A 16703-nucleotide genomic window follows, 5' to 3' on the forward strand; every position below is an offset into this window, starting at 1 on the left:
CCAAAAGGTGTATGTCAGAATGGGTGATGAGAAACAGAGAGCTAAAACCAAATTTATGGTAGCCACAGTAGAACAGGTGATGAAGCGGCAACCAGAGAGAGGGAGAGAAAGAGAAAAGTTACCAAATTGCAGTCAAGGGCCTAGTTATGGACTGGGACGTGGGGGCTTTAGAGTCCAACAGGGACAAAGAGAGACCCCACCTGGGTGGCAAGTGGGTCCAAAGAGGTGCTTCTGTTGTGGGAAGGAAGGACATCTTAAAAGAGAGTGCCCAATGAGACAGAAAGAGAGTAGGGTGTTCCAAATGATGGAACGAGATGATTATTCTCAAGAATAGAGGTGTCAGGGGCTCTACCTTCTGCGGTCTAATCATCATATTGAGCCCTTGATAAATTTAAAATTTAGGACCCCAGAAGGAGGAATATGTATTTTTAGTAAACTCAGGAGCGGAGAGGACAAATATAATCAAAACTCCGCAGGGGTATGAAACAGGAAAACTTACGACTAGTGTAGTCGGAATAAAAGGGGAGGGATTCCCAGTCCCTGTTGTGGAACAGGTAATGATCCAGGGGAAAAAGAAAGAAGTTATAGCTGACTTAATAGTGATGCCATAGGCTGGAGTGAACCTATTGGGGAGGGATTTACAAATTCCATTGGGAATTGGAATAGTTCCAAAGGATAACAAGATGGTGGTGCAGCTATTTAAACTAACAGCAGCAGATGAGAAGGAGATGGGCTCAATAGTTTGGGTAGCAGAAGGCAATAGAGGAGGATTAAATATACCCCCTTTAAGAGTAGAATTAAAAAAAAGAAAGTCAACTGGTGTGTTAGAAGGGAGGAGAGGGCTCCAACCCGTGATTGAGGGTTTGTTAAAAGATAGCTTCTTAGAGTCATGTCTGTCTCCCTACAACACACCCATCTTACCAGTAAGGAAATCGGATGGGGGTTGGAGGTTAGTGCAGGATTTGAGGGAACTGAATAAAACTGTTCAGATGCATCATCCAGTTGTACCCAACCCCTATACACTGTTAAGTAAGATACCCCTTGACCATAAGTAGTTCAGCATGGTAGACCTTAAGGATGCCTTTTGGACCTGTCCTCTGGCAGTAGAAAGTCAAGGCATGTTTGCATTCGAATGGGAGGACCCCATGACAGGAAGGACACAACAGTTCTGTTGGACTGCTTTTCACAAGGATGTACTGAGTCACCCAATCTTTTTGGGCAGGTATTAGAACAAATTCTTGAGGAAATTGCCTTTTCCCCAGGGATCAAATTGCTCCAATATGTGGATGATCTGTTGGTATCTGGGGAAAAGAAAGCGGAGGTTCGATCCGCCACCATTAAATTATTAAACTTTTTAGGAGAGAAGGGGCTCCAAGTATCAAAAACTAAATTGCAGTTTGTGGAAAGAGAAGTAAAGTACTTAGGACATTTGATTAGCAGAGGGAAGAGGAGGATAAAGTCAGAACGAATTTCTGGCATCATAGCAATTGCTCTCCCGAGAAGTAAAAAGGAAATAAGGAAGTTTTTAGGTCTTCTTGGATACTGTAGGTTGTGGATTGAAAATTTTAGTCAACATGTTAAATTCTTGTATGAAAAATTGCAAGAGGAGACAGAAAAGCCCAAGTGGACACGAGAAGAGCAGCAACAATTTGAAGAATTAAAACAAAAACTAACACGGGCACCTGTGCTGTCTCTCCCCACCCTACAAAAGCTGTTCCACTTACACGTAAATGTTCAGAATGGAGTAGCCTGTGGGGTGTTAGCCCAAATATGGGGGGGACAAAAATGACCGGTAGTTTATCTATCCAAAATGCTGGATCCAGTGTCACGGGGTTGGCCAGCCTGTGTACAGGCGGCGGCAGCAACAGCCTTATTGGTAGAGGAAAGCAGGAAGTTGACCTCTGGGGGAGCGCTGATAGTGTCACCCCTCATGTAGTCAGAACAATATTAAGCCAGAAGTCCGGAAGGTGGCTGACCAATTCTAGGATTCTAAAATATGAGGCCATCTTAATGGAAAAAGATGATCTAGTTTTAACCACTGACAAAAGCCTCGATCCCTCCCAATATTTCTATGGAGAAATTGAGGAAGGGACACTGGAACATAACTGCCTAGATATCATAGAATACCAGACTAAAGTTGAAGAAGATTTAGGAGAAAGACCATTACCTGAGGGAAGGAGTCTTTTTATAGATTGGTCGTCTTGGTATATAAATGGGAAGTGTCATAGCAGGTATGCAATAATAGATGGTGTACGGAATAGTGTAGTGGAAAAAGGAAGCCTCCCTAATTCCTGGTCAGCTCTAACGTGTGAATTATATGCCTTGAAACGAGCCCTAGAGCTGTTGGAAGGGGAGAGTAGAACAATGTATACAGACTCCAAATATGCCCTTGGGGTGGTCCACACTTTTGGAAAAATATGGAAGGAACATGGGTTAGTCTCTTCCAGAGGGAAAGAATTAGTACATGAACAACTGGTATCGGAAGTACTAGAAGCTCTGAGCAAGCCAGAGGAAATTGCAGTGGTACATATGGCTGGGCACCAAAAAGGAATGGTCTAGAAGCCAGGGGTAATGAGTTGGATGATGAACAGGCAAAAGAAGTGGCTCTGGAGCAGAGTGCCGAAATGCAGATCTTAGTACCCAGTAAGGAAGTACCGGTTAAGTTACCGGTATTTACTGAAGAAGAGGAGAAATCTTTCCGAAAGACGGGGTGTGTAAGAACCCAAGAAGGCAGGTGGGTCCTACTGGATGGAAGGCAAATGTTAAACAAAGCTATCACTAGGGAGGTACTGTCTAGACTACATCCAGAAACTCACTGGGGAACCCAGGCTTTGTATGACCAATTTTTGAGGACTCAGTTGTTTAGGAGCATATGCTGTGGCTAAACAGGTAACAGATCAATGTTTAGTCTGCCAGAAAGTAAATAAGAAAGTAATGAGAAAAGCCCCTAATGGAGGACAAATGTTAGCCCTTAGGCCATTTCAAAGCATACAAATAGATTATACGGAACTTCCTAAGGTACAAAGGTGGAAATATTTATTAGTAATAGTAGATCTTGTCATGCGCTGGGTGGAGGCTTTTCCTACTACCACAGCCACCGCTGTGGCAAAGACCTCGCTAGAGCAAATTGTTCCTCGGTATGAAATAATAGAGAAGATAGATTCTGATGGGGAAACCCACTTCACCTCAAGAATATTGCAGATGATATGCATGGCCTTGGAGATATAATGGGACTTCCACACTCCTTGGCATCCTCAGAGCTCTGGTAGGGCCAAGAGAATGAATGCAACCCTCAAAACACACATTACCAAGCTAATGGTAGAAACCAAGCTACCATGGAGCAAATGCTTGCCCCTAGCCTTGTTGAGGATTAGGACGGCCCCGAGAAAGGACTTGGGAGTGTCTGTGTATGAGATGTTATTTGGTCTCCCATATTTGGGAAGAGAAGAAGGTGTACCAGTCCCTGAAATTAATGATGTGTATCTTAAAAATTAGTTGCATGGGATAACCCAATTTCTTACAGACTTAAGAAAGTGTGGATTGTTACCTCAAACAGCTCCCCTGCGCTTTAGCCTGCATCAGATACAACCTGGAGACTGGGTACTAGTGAAATCCTGGAAAGAAGATACCCTGACCCGGATGTGGGAAGGACCTTGACTCATGATGGCCTGGATTCACCTATTTTGGCTTGGGTTCACCTCTAATTATACCCCACGGTCTCCGGATGAGTGTTCTAAATGTTATCAAAAATTAAGTTACTATATCAGTTTCAGTTACCATAGCCATATAAACCGACAGTGCTACGATCAGAGCCAGTTAACCACTTGTAGCTTTGGGGGAAACCAGTATTGGGTGGGAAGGAACTTAGGTCCAGGAGGAACACAACTGGGAGTGAAATGCCCAAAGGGAGAAGAATGGGTACGTGTTTTAGCAAGACAGGGCATTGGGACATAGCGGATGGTGGGGGAGTCCAAGATCAATTTAAGGAACAACTGGTCACGCAGGATGTCACACAGAAATTGAGAGACCCTCCCCAGTTGAAGCCAGTAAAAGTGACGGCCAGTTATACAATGAAGTCCGAAAGGAACTACAAAAACAATTGGGATTTCCCACTTTAGGAAAGAATTTGTTTGTAAATTTGGCTGAAAGGATAGCCAAAGAATTGAATGTATCCAACTGCTGGGTATGCAGAGGTCCCTTAATGAGTGAGGAATGGCCTTGGAAGGGAACCAGTTTAGATCCTCTCCAAATACTGAAATGGAATCATTCAATACGTTCAGAAGAAGGAAAAAGACCCATTGGTTGGGTTCTAAGCTCTGAAGTAATTGGTATAGAATGCAGAGGCTGTACAGGGAATCAATATGATAAATGGGTAGGGAAAAACCCTTGTAAATGGGTATATACATATAATGGTACTCATGGAATCTGGTGGCCTGAAGAACCCTCATGGTATTGGTCTAAGGATGGTACACATCGTACCAATACCACTGAGGAAGGAATTTTTAATTGCTCAGGAAATAACCCACTTCAAGGAGTGCCAGAAATTTGAAGGTGTTGGGAAGACCTAGGGAATACTTCTAAAAATTGGTGGAAAGCTCCTGACGGATTATTTTGTATCTGTGAAAAAAGGGCCTACTCGAAACTACCAGCCAATTGGAGAGGGAGCTGTACGTTAGGGATAATCCAACCTGGATTTTTCATGTTATCCCTGAAGGAGGGGGACAAATTAGGAATACCCTTGTTTAAGATTTAAAGAAGTAAAAGTGATCTATAAATATTGGGGGTGTTCGGTCTGGGGAGAAGATGAGTGGCCTCCAGAAAGAATTATTCAGGCATACGGACTAGCCACTTGGGCACAGGATGGGAGCTGGGGCTATCAAACGCCTATATACGTGTTAGACAATAATAAGATTACAGGCAGTAGCAGAACTGGTTACTGATCAAACAGCAACCGCCTTAGAATTAATAGCCAAACAGCAAATACAGATGAGGGGGGCAGAAGAAGGAGGTGTATGAGAAAAGTTTAATATTTCTGATCGTTGTCTGAAGATAGATGATCATGGTCAGGCGGTAATGGAAATAGCAACTAATATTCGAAAGATCACGCATGTCCTGGTGCAGAAATTGAAGTCTATGATAGACGCCAGCTGGTGGGATAGCCTTTGGGAGTGGCTTGGTGGAAAAAGGTGGGCTTCTTCTGCTAATGTGCATTAGCTGGGTTACTCTTTTTACCCTGTTTTATACCATGTTTTGTAAGATTGATTTCTAGTGTGGTAGAAGGAATGCAAGTAACCAGCCTACCGGGGAATCCAAAGATGACATCCTGGGGCCAGAGTATAGCGCCTCAGAAGATCATGGTATTGAAGAAAAGAGATCGGAATAAAGAAGAACAAGATGAAAAGCTGCAACTAATACTATGTAAATTAGAACAAAGTTATGGGCTTCAGCAAAAACGTGATGAGCAAAAGGGGGTGGCTTTTGTGGGAGATTAACTCAGGGGGTTTGCTTCAGCCATTTTGTACAGAGAGAGATGACACGTAGGTGAAACCGTTTGTAAAGAGATGTGGGCAAGATTGGGTAACTTAGAAGAACAACTGCTTAAAAGGGAAGAATGGTGATTGTGCCTGTGACAGGTTAACTGATCGCAAAAGAATGTGAGCCCTAAAGTACCAAAGCAGTGGGAAAAGGGGCAGAAAATCGAGTGATTGAGGAGAGGGTATAAATACCTGAAGTTTTGTAGCTGGGTGTGCCTCTTTTTGAGACGCACCCTACTCAGCTGACTCGTACATTTTTTTAAATAAATTTTTTATATCTTTGCTTCGAAGACTTTGTCCTCTCTAACTTCTATTCGTGAGTCAGCGTTTTTCATATTTTCAAGTGTCAAGTAACAGCTTTAAAAATGAGTCTTTAAGTGATCAAGCCTGAGCCTTCAAACAGCAATCTGTGGCTTTTATTTTACCTCCTTGGGGTTAAAGTAACCGCCGTGGGGCTCAAACCTGAGCTGAGGAACTGGTGGCCTATAACAGCTGCACCTCTGATCATGCACGGGTAAAATCAGTCCTTAAGAATGGCAATAAATAGTAATATAAGGGGCTGCAAAGAGACAGGGCCAATGCTGGCCTCTGGCTAGCCGAGAAATCAGCAACTTGGCCCATTAAAATTTTATATGCAGGGTTGTTTTTTTTTTTAAGGCAGTAAACAATTTTCATTAAATAAAGGCCTTTTTGATTTTGGAAGCAAATTTATAGTTAACTACAGAAAATAAGTTACCTTTTTTTAGTAAGTCTTAGTTCAAGATGTCTTTACTGAGATACGCTTTTACTGCAGGATATTAAACTTTTTAATACTGAGATTTTGGTAGTGTATATTAACAGGCATTTCTCAGCAAATGACACTTAATTATGGGAAGGAGGATCTTAGATCTGGTAGTCAAACCTGTACGCTGCAGGGCATTTAATTTCATCTGTGTTCTCTTCCGTCAAGTCTTAAAAGTCCTTAACCTCATCACTCTCCAGGCTTAAAGTGGGAAAAAGGCTTATTAAAAACTGTTCCTTTAGTTATGATGGAATTATTTATATTGGTAAGAACATACATGGGGTGTGCACAGGTCTGAATGCTACACTAGTCTGTTAGCTTGGACAAGCAAATACAGGCATAATTGTTCAAAGAAATTAATGATTTTTAAGATCTACTGCAGCCATCTATACTGGATGATGTGGAAATAAATTACATTTTTGAGAGTATACAGAATGTATAAAAATCCTATCAGTATCTATAACGATTCATTTGACTTAAAATGGTGTGAATTGGTATTATGCATGCAAGTTCTGTGAGACAGGGAATGTTCTGCTAACCAAATACACTGTCTGTCCATGCATTTATACTTACTTTTCAAAGCCTCACTAAGTGTGAAAATTGTAAAACCGAACAAATTTATGTCTAGAGATTTGTCCAGATTTAGAATTTGGTTACCTAGATTGTTTGCCTGGTAAAACCAGTCTCTGTGTGTTTGTGTGTGTGTTAATGAGAACCCAAATCAGCGCCTGAGCAACTGGCAAACATCTGACAATCTCAGGGAGTTTTCTGTTTGCTTTAAAGCTGTGTTTAAATTAATACTGTGGATGGCAAACACTGTTGCCTTTCCCACATACAGGCACTATTTTCAACTCTTCTCTTTGCCGGAACAGCTGATTGAGTGCCTTCCCTCCTTCTAATGGTTTGGTTTTTTCAAATTTTTGTAATTTCTTACTGTGCCTTGAGAACTGTGATATGTGCTGGGGTTTTTTTCCCTTTTAATTATGCTGTCCTGGGTGATCTGCAGTCCCGGGTGATCTGCAGTCCCATTTTACCTAAACATCTCGCTTGTAATCCTTAACTGCGGAGAAACATTGTGAGTGAAGAGCAGCGCAGTGCCCAAGCTAATAATCCTACCTGGAGCATTTCTCTGCATTGTCATGCCGGGACTGAGGGTGTAAGTGGTTCTGAAAAGCTGCAGTTTGAGACAGAGAGGCGTAGCTGCTGGGCTCTTCTTTGACACAGCTAACACTGGTGAGAAGAACTAAGTCGTGGACGGTGGTCCTGGGCTGGGGATCGAGGAAGGAAGGTAGAAAAGGAGGAGCTCGCAGGGCAAGGAGAAGTCACCAGCGAGGAAACTCAGCTGCAGAAAGGTTGGGACTCATTGATTCTGCAGGTCTGTGCAAGTGTGATGAAGATTGATCGTAGTAGTAACTTGGAGCATCTCTACAAAAACATGGTCCTGCCTCAAGTCAAGTGATCCTTTGGCTTTGGGAGGAGCTCCGTATCAGTAAATTAGTTTCCCCCTTGGATTGTAGAAACGGGAAGGAATGTAGCCCTTGAAATAAATGCAGTGTAATCTCTCATGCATCAGAATACTTTCATTTTCCCCAAAATTCCTATTCTTGTTCACCGTAATCAAATAAAAAATTATAAAATACAGCATTTATAGTGTGTCTATTGGAAAGTCATTACAAAATCTTCAGTTTGAAAAGGGCTTTTTTGGACATTGCCTCACAAATCTGGCCATGCTGCTTCTTGAGCCAATAAAATGCTGGTTTTCAGGCTGGCTGTTCTCATCATCTCGGTGTAGAGGGAGCTAAGTATCTCCTTAAATAAATAAAAGCTAAGTTAAATTGGATTTGATACTGTATGATCACAAACGGCAGTATTTCAGAATAGCCATCGGCAGTTCTATTCACTACAGTCTGCTGCTTGCAGTTGACAAAGCGGTGGTAAAACAGTGATTTACTCATTTTTTTCCTTTTTTTTTTTTTTTTTCTTTTCTCCCAAGTGAAAATAGGTTGTGCAGGATGTCTCCTTGGCTTGAACCAAAATCTTCCAGAACAGTGCTGTTACTTCCAACTGGCAGTGCTACTTATACAGATTCATTCTAAACACTTCCTTTTATTTCTATATTTATTGTGCATGTCACCAAAAAAAACCCAAAACCCCAAACCCCAAACAAACAAACAAATTAGAATGTTTTGAAGAGCCTTTAAACATCTTAGTTGCATTACTTTTTTATATCCAATTGCCTTCAGATACTGTATCCATAGTTGTAGTATCCTTCTCTATGATTTTTCATTTGATAGCCATTTAGCACAGACTTCCTCTTCTTATCACAAGTGCCCTATCTTTCCACGATTCTGTTTATTGCTTCCCCATCAAACTTGAAAGCTTTCAAGGCTTTTGATGCAGCAAAAGCTTACCCATTAGCTTAAATGTGTGTGTGAATGGTGTTGTTGACTTGAAAGTCATCCCATCTCTGTACAGAGTCAACAACCATGTGCGTAAGGTTTAACTGGGTCGAGTCAAAAGCCTGCTCTCTTCAGTCTCTGCGGTACCAGACGTGAGCTGTAGTAGCATGGGGAAGGAAGGACCTTTTTTCAAATGACAGATGGATTTTAGGTTGGTTTTTTTTTTTTTAACATCCTCTAGAATGGTCTTGTTTCATGCTAGTTTCCCATGTGCTTATGTGCAGACAGACACAAACGTTATCCTCTCCAGGTACAGCACAAGGGTAAAAAAAGATAAAGTGGTGAAGAAGAGGCTGTCCACAGTGGGAGAAAAAAAGCTTTTACTGCCATTGACCTGGCAAACCAGCCAAGCCTGACAGTCTGGCTGGTGAGGACTCCAGCCTACCTTATTGTTTGTTGTCTGTACTGTCTGGAGTGCGCTATAGAGAAGAATCCTATAATTTAGGCTTTAAATAGAATACTTGATGAAAAGCAGGTGGGTTTTACATGTCTGGTCTAGTAAATAAATTCAACCTGAAGTTACCTTCCTGCTATTCACTGTAAACCCTATTGCCATTTTATGTCTCATTATCTGAACAAGAAGATGAAGATGCATTACGAAAATAATGTTACAAAACAACTGAGAGTCCTTTTCAGGCCCATACTGAGCACTTACAAAGCCATCTGCCATTATAAAAACATCCTGAGTGGTATTGTTGGAGTACCTGGCACTCCAGATCAGAACAGCAGTAAACTACTGGTTGGTGCTGCCTATCTTTAAATTTGTAAATAGGTTTCCCTACAGGTGACTTTCTGTCATTATTACGGAGTGGCTCCAATCCTTGCTTTGAAGGAAAGCACTTTGCCACCCAATATTGCACTGCTGCCATGTAGTATATTTGCTGCTGACTGTAACATCTTTTAGTTTATTTTAAAATTAGGAATTGTATTAAATAAGAAAATGCTCTTTTTTCAGAGGTTGAACCCACCACCAAACTGCTTCTATACCCACAACTGTAGGCATGTTGTACATAATGCAACTCAATGGCACTGCATAGAATCTCTTCAAAATTCCTGTTCTTGCTTATGCTGGCCTATGTCCTAGCCTTAGTAAAAATGACAGGGGATGTAACATACACAGGGTGATCTTCATTTGGTGCCAGAAGTGCTTAATTGTGGTGTATATCAGCCCTGGTTGAGAAGGTATAGCTAAACGGCAGAAGTAATATGAGAAATTCCTGAACTAACACTGCCTTAATGAAGGTGCAAGAGTATCACTGAAAAAGCAGGATGAGAAGTGAACCTGTAGGTCCTCTCTCTGTTTATCCTTGTAGCAATCCAAAGAGGCACCTGGTAGGACTTTCAGTGATACAGAGGCAGAACTATTTTCTTCAGGAAAAAAAACCACCTGAAGCTAGTGACCTTTGGCTTGAATTGGTGAGATTCTTGATCCCCAAATTTACCATTTGTCTTCTTGCCCAGTTAGTATTATGCACATACCTGTTCTATCTCGTTTACCAGCTGAAATGATGTAAGCACAATAAACTGTGCCAGTTTTTCAGGTTAACTGGGGTAAAGAGGTGGGCATTGAATTGCAGTTTCTCTTCAGCCAGTCAGTGACTCTGATTCTTATTGTGTATTTTATTCTGCTGGTTGCATATTTCATGTGTTGATTGTTTTTAGCTTGGTCAATGTTTAACACAAAGAAAACAATCAATAAAAATGTCATGGAAAATATTACAGTCGTAAAATTGTGTCACCACAGTTCGTGGTATGGAGTAGGAACTGGAGAATGGAACAGTACCATGTTTTAAATCACTCATAATTTCTTAGTAGAATTAAAACCTTTACTTATTTCACTGTCACTACTATTAGAAAAATAGACACTTTCCTTCCTCAGTTTTTGGCTGTACATTCTTGTCCCTGCTGCTGGAGCCAGACGACCCACATGCTGATGCATTTACAGGTTTTCTATTTGTGTGTGGAAAAAATTTCCTACAAGAAGCAAGCTGCATCATGTACCTTTTTTCTGGTTTGTTTCATGCACAAAAGATTTGGAGTTTTTCATGGCCTCTGTTGATAATGAGTGACTAGTTTTAGTCAAGGTCCAAGAATTTGGTCCTAACTAATTTTTCAAATGCAAGTCCTAAAATGCCTTATCTTCTGTGTTTTTGAAGGTCCAGCTCTTAAAACCAAGTACATAAAATTGTCATCTTCCATGTTAGAAAAAAAATAAAAATGGGTTTGTCTTGTGGCTGAAGAGGAAGCTAAAAACCCGCCTCAGTCTGTGATACGAACTTGCAGAGAAGACAGCAAAGAAAAGATCCCAGTTGTACAGATTTTTCAGATTACAAATTTAAAGTGTTTCATATATTTTGAGATACAATTTATGATTTTTTAACTCATCGTTCTCAGTATGATAGTTTGCATCTGCTGCTGAAGGTATATATCATTGTTAAACCTATATTGCTGGCTATACAGATATTTACAGACTTCAATCAGAGGGAGACAGACATTTGCCTTTAGTCCTTAAGAGATTTACTCTTAAGAGAGTGCCCTAATCTGTCTGCTTGGTTTCACAAAATGCATATTATTATCAGAAATGAGTTGTAGTGAACATTTATAGTGAAGTGACCTACGGATCGAGGTCAGGAGACCTGCTCAACAGTTAACCATCTTGACTTTATAGCATGCTTGGAATTCTGAAATTTAAACATAATTATCATAGTCAGAATTTAGGAGTATCACTGTAATAATCACCAGGTGTGTCTATTTTCCTGGATAAAAGTCCTTCTACTAATGTCTTCTGAAATTTTTCCAACCAGATGTCGGCTTGCTTGTATTCACAGGTGCACAAATATTCCTGTACTTTGCATATACTAATCCAGTTAGCTATCTGAAAATGTTTCTGAGTAGTTTGTGTCAGATGAAAAGACAAAGGATGACATGTTTCAGCTCCCAGCAAAAGCCATCTAGGTAACACAGATAATTAGCGTGATAATTATATCTGACAAACACAGATTAGTAAACAAAGAGGCATATATTGCCTGTACATACAGCAATTGCAGGGAGCCAGGCCAGTAAGTGACTTACTGGAGCTTGAAACTTCATCCTATGTACAGGAAAATTAAGAAGTCATCTCACATCACTTCAGAAACTAGACATACAACTTCTATAGCAACAAACATTATCTGAATCACAGAATCACTCAGGCTGGAAGGGACCGAGGGAGGTCTCTGGTCCAGTCTCCTGCTTAGAGGAGGGTCAGACATGAGATTGGGCTGGATTGCTCAGGGCTTGCCCTGTCAGGTCTCGAAAATCTCCAGGGGTGGAGGCTGCACAGCCTCTCTCTGGAACCTGCTCTGATGCTGCTGTCCTCAGGTGGAGAAGGTTCTTCCAAACATCCATCAGGATTTTCCTGTTTCAGTTTATGTCCTTTGTCTCTTGTCCTCCTGCTATGTACCACTGTGAAGAGCCCAGCTCCATCTCTTCCATCCCCTCCCCATGGGGCACTGGGGGCTGCAATTAAGTGCCCATGAAGCCATCTCTGCTCCAGCTTCTGCTCGCAGGGCAAGTGCTTCAGTCACCAACCATCTCAGTACCCTCCTCTGAACATTCTCCAGTGTGTCAGTGTCTTTCTTGTGTTAGGGGCCCACAATCGGAGACGGTATTTCTGGTAAGATCTAATGAGTGCCAAGTAGAGAATGATAAACTGTGGCCTCAATCTGCTGCCAGTGCTGCTTGCTGTTTGGGCAGCCTGGATACTGTTGGTCTTCAAGGGTGCAGCAGGTCTGTCCTCAGCTCACTGCCAACTAAGCCAACAGGTTTAATGAGTAGAAGGTCATTTGTACCTGCACAAAGCTAGAACGTGCCCAGGTTTCCAAGTTTTGACGGTGTTGGTGTAACACCTGTAATGTAATTCCTGACAGGCTTCCTCTGGAGAAGAGTTTGAGTTGGAAACACACCTGGGTGAGGATGCTTAAGGGAGAAGATAGGAAGAGCTCTTGCTAAGCCTTTGAGATACAGGCTTTCACAAAACTGAAGGGAACTGGTTCCTGAGCAGTGTAGCAGATACATGAACCTGCCTGCTGCTTTATCACAATAGTTTCCACTTAAGATTTGGGTAGTCTAGAAGAAAGCTGGGATGTCTGCATGTATACTCGCTAATTTGTATTGTTTCCTTTTCCTGATAGATAAATAGGTGGTTGTTTCCTAAGTCTAATAAACAAGGCATACTTCACAGCCTCTTCTTCACTGGGGCCTGGGACTCGGTTGGTGCTTTTGATTATCACCCAGAGTTCAAACATTACATAATATTAAGTAGTTATTTATAGTAAGTATTGATTTTTTTTCATAGTTCTTCCCTGTGATAAATGGCATTTCTTTTTGTGATGCAGGTCCACAGAGTTGCCTCCTGTGACCTGGCATTGGTACTGTAAAACTCACTTAGCTTTAGGTAGCAGCGCTGCCCTTCTGATTTCAATGGGCTGTGCTCCCCTGGGAAAACAGCAGCAAAAAACCACTTACAGCACCCGAGTCCTCGTTGGTCACAGATCTGTATCTTTATACATCTATATCTAGCCAGGAGGGATTGTGGCAGTCTCACGGTGACCCATCTCTTCCCTCAGCAGCATGACACTCCATCACATCTAATCAGCGCTGAGCACATTATTTGCAAAGAATAATTTATCAGACAAATGTAGCTGCTTTATCTGCTCATGGAATATCTTAAACCAGACCATGATTTTTCTCCTATTTATTAATTATTCAGCAGTCATCAATACTTTTTTCACGTTGTTAACTGTGGATAGATCACTGAATTTTTCTAATTGATACATGCTGTTAGACAAATTTGCATGGATCATTTCTACAGGACTGGATATAATCTTTTGGCTCATTTTAGCAAATAAGAGAGCCTGAATTTAAGGTTTCCTGAAAAATTACAAAAATTCTTTCCTCGCAGGGTCATAGCAAAACTTTTCAGTGCATCCTTTTAAAAACTCATTCTTTCAAATATAAAAAGAATTCCCTGCAACGAATCCCAACTGGCTTCGGTAGGAAATGACTATTCAACAAAGATGTGAACTATCCCGAGCATGGTGACAGTAAGGCCGCGACGGTGGCTGACAGCGTGTTGCCGTACCCCCAGGCCCCCGAGGAAGACCCTCGTCCCTGTGTCGGTGTTCCCGGTGGAGGCGTCCCCTCGGCTGTAGCCACTTCACCCATCCTCACGCCTATATCGCGACAGATACGGTCTCTCCCCCCTCCCCGGCTACCGCGAACAGGTCGCGAGGTCGAGGACCCCTTTTTCTTTTTCCGCCTTTCGCTCGCTTTTGGCCAGCGGGCCCCACCCCCACCACCCCCGGCCACGCCCCGCAGTGGGATGGGGCGTGGCCTGCTCTGGCTCCGCCCTCTCCCGCCGCGCTGAGGCAGCCCCGCGCCTTCCGCCGGCGGCCGGGAGCAGGTGGGGCCGATGGTGCTTTGTGAGGGGGCGGGCGGCGGCGCGGGGAGGCGCTGCTCTCGCTCCTCCTCCTCCTCCTCCTCCTCCTCCTCCTCCTCCTCCTCCTCCTCCTCCTCCTCCTCCTCCTCCTCCTCCTCCTCCTTCTTCTTCTTCTTCTCCTCCTCCTCCTCCTCCTCCTCCTCCTCCTCCTCCCCGTAGCGCGGCGGCGGACAGGCTCCTGCGGCGGCCCCCGCAGCTCCCCCGCCTGGGCGGCGCAGCGGCCCTCTCCCGCTCCTTCCTTCCTCGTTCCCTCCCGGTCGCCGCCCGGGCCCCCGGCGCGATGTCGGGCGGCGCGGCCGGCGCCCCCAAACCTCTCCCGTCCTCCGGGCCCAAGTCGTTGCGGGAGATGCCGCATCCCCTGGCCACGTCCAGCAGCGAGGAGATGGGGCCGGCGCTCACCCCCAGCCCCGACCTGCTGCTGCCCCGCAGCATCGCCGACAAGGTACGGCCCGGGCAAGGGGCGGATGTGGGGGTGCGGCGTTTTAAGGGGGTGTCTCCCCCTTTGAAGGGGAGCGCGGAGAGGAGGGAGGAAGGCTGTGTGTGCCTTTCCCCCGCCACATCCACTTCCCCGGCTGCATCCCTGGTTCCCCGCGGGGAAATGAAGCCCGGGGCGATGCTGACATCCATTGCAGGAACCCGGGGCTGCCCGGGAGGGGGAGAAGGAACCCGGTGTGGGGGCTGCAGGTATCGTGTCCCTCTCTGTGAGGGACCAGCTGGGACACCAGTGCTCCTGCTCCCATTGGAGTGTGTGCGAGAGGCAAGATTTTATTGATCGTGTCTTCCTGTGGCTCATACCCTCTACAGATGGGTCTGAATGCTTCAGGGATTGCTGCAGCTCCCTCGCTGTCTCCTTCCTGTAGTCCTCACGGGGAAGGTTGGGAGCCGCCGTTGCTTCCTTACCCCCGAGCTTGTCATCAGCTTGTCCCTGATTGTCCTCTCCAGAGCTCAGCTCCTGCTCACTTCATCACAACAGTGTAATGTGGAAAGGATGCTCTTGCAGGAGTACCTGTGCCTGCTTTCCCTTCCCTGGCTCTGGCATGTGTCTGCAGGATGCTAGCAGGCTTTGGGAAGTGCCTTGCCTGTGTGTGGGCCTTAGATGTGATAATTCCTGAATGTGAAAGCAGTAGCGGCAGCACAGCACTGCTGATACATTAACTACTCTTGCAATGACTTAGTATCTCTGTGGGCAGACTTCCTGAAATGCGTTAAGGTAAAATTTTCTGGGAGCAAGGGTTGCAAGGGGTGAGATTGGTTTGAAATAGTTCTGGGCTGGTTGGTGTATGTACAAGGTGTTACAGAGCTGCTGGTGGCAAGAGGTGCTTCCTATGGCTGTTGTCCTGGGGATGGTGGAGCAGCTTCTGGGCAGGGTGGATCTGCTAACCTCCTATAGCCTTGGGGCTGCCAGCAGTGTCTGGTCTGATACACTCCTGTGCCCTAGTGGAGTGAGTCAAAGTGGTCTGGTCTCTTCCATGTGTCCCCTTCTGCAGCCCTATAAGTGTACTGTAGAGATTCAGCACTTGTTCCTGCCCATGTAAGGAGCCTTCTCCTTAAATGTTTGCCCACTATTGTTCAAATGAGAAGCCAGGCTTTGCTTCATCTAAGATTTGTCTTCATCTAAGAAACTTATCAAGGAGTTGATGGCCCTCTGAGAAGTGAGTGTGTGAGTAGGAATTGTGGATTTTTTTTTTTTTTGTCTATGATAGATTTGATTTACTCATGTAACTATGTTGCTGTCTGACCAACCTGTAGCAATAGGAATTGGCGGCTGCCTTCATGGGTCTTCTCGCAGCTCATGAGCACAGCAGTGGTACTGTACTCTGTTAGCACAGCTGCTTTCCACGCTGCTGCATAGCTGCTGAGAAGCTCTGTTCTGAGGAGCAGCTCACACCCTGTAACTTCTTTCTTCAGCTGTATTAAAGAGCTTTTTTTTTTTTGGAGCACAAGCAAGGTTTTCGTCTTTACTGCTTTGAGGTGTCTGAGAAGTGTATCAGCATCCCTGATAACCTAGGAGCAGAAATACCTCTCTAGCCTCAGGTGGTGGTCAGCTAACTTCTCAGTACTCAGTAGGAAGGTTCTTGCCCATTTTTTTCACCAGCAACACAGGTGAAGTCCATCTTCTAGTACCTGTATGTAGTACTGCCCCATTCTAGTACGCATTTGGCAGCACAGAAATACTCTAAAGAGGGGGAACAAAAAGGGGCTGGGGTAAGTAATTTTTAGACTCAAGAGCAGTTCTGTGGTTGTCCTGGAAATGACACTAGGGTAGTGAGCCTTGCAGAAGAAAAGGATTTCCAGTAGGAAGAGCAGTGTTCGGTGTGTTTTGTTTTTTTTTTTTTTTTCCTCCTTCTAGCTGAATTGGCAGAAAAAGCCAAAGGTCTGATCCTCCTGACGGAAGGAGTCCAACAGCCTTGCAGTGTGAGGGATGCCTCTTCTTCTGCTTAATACCCAAT

At 44.0% G+C, this 16703-nt stretch overlaps 1 protein-coding gene across 1 annotated transcript in view; it reads left to right on the plus strand.

Moving 5' to 3' along the window:
- Positions 1 to 14414: 14414 nt before the first annotated feature.
- The window catches only part of SNX30 (sorting nexin family member 30), a 48901-nt gene continuing 46612 nt past the window's right edge, over positions 14415 to 16703 (plus strand). Inside the window, exon 1 of the mRNA XM_074166185.1 lies at positions 14415 to 14695. Within this exon, the coding sequence (XP_074022286.1) occupies positions 14534 to 14695 (162 nt within the window). The 5' untranslated portion in view covers positions 14415 to 14533. The remainder of the gene's footprint in view (positions 14696 to 16703) is intronic.

The sequence above is a fragment of the Numenius arquata genome, chromosome Z (assembly GCF_964106895.1).
Source record: "Numenius arquata chromosome Z, bNumArq3.hap1.1, whole genome shotgun sequence".
In the NCBI taxonomy this organism is placed as follows: domain Eukaryota; kingdom Metazoa; phylum Chordata; class Aves; order Charadriiformes; family Scolopacidae; genus Numenius; species Numenius arquata.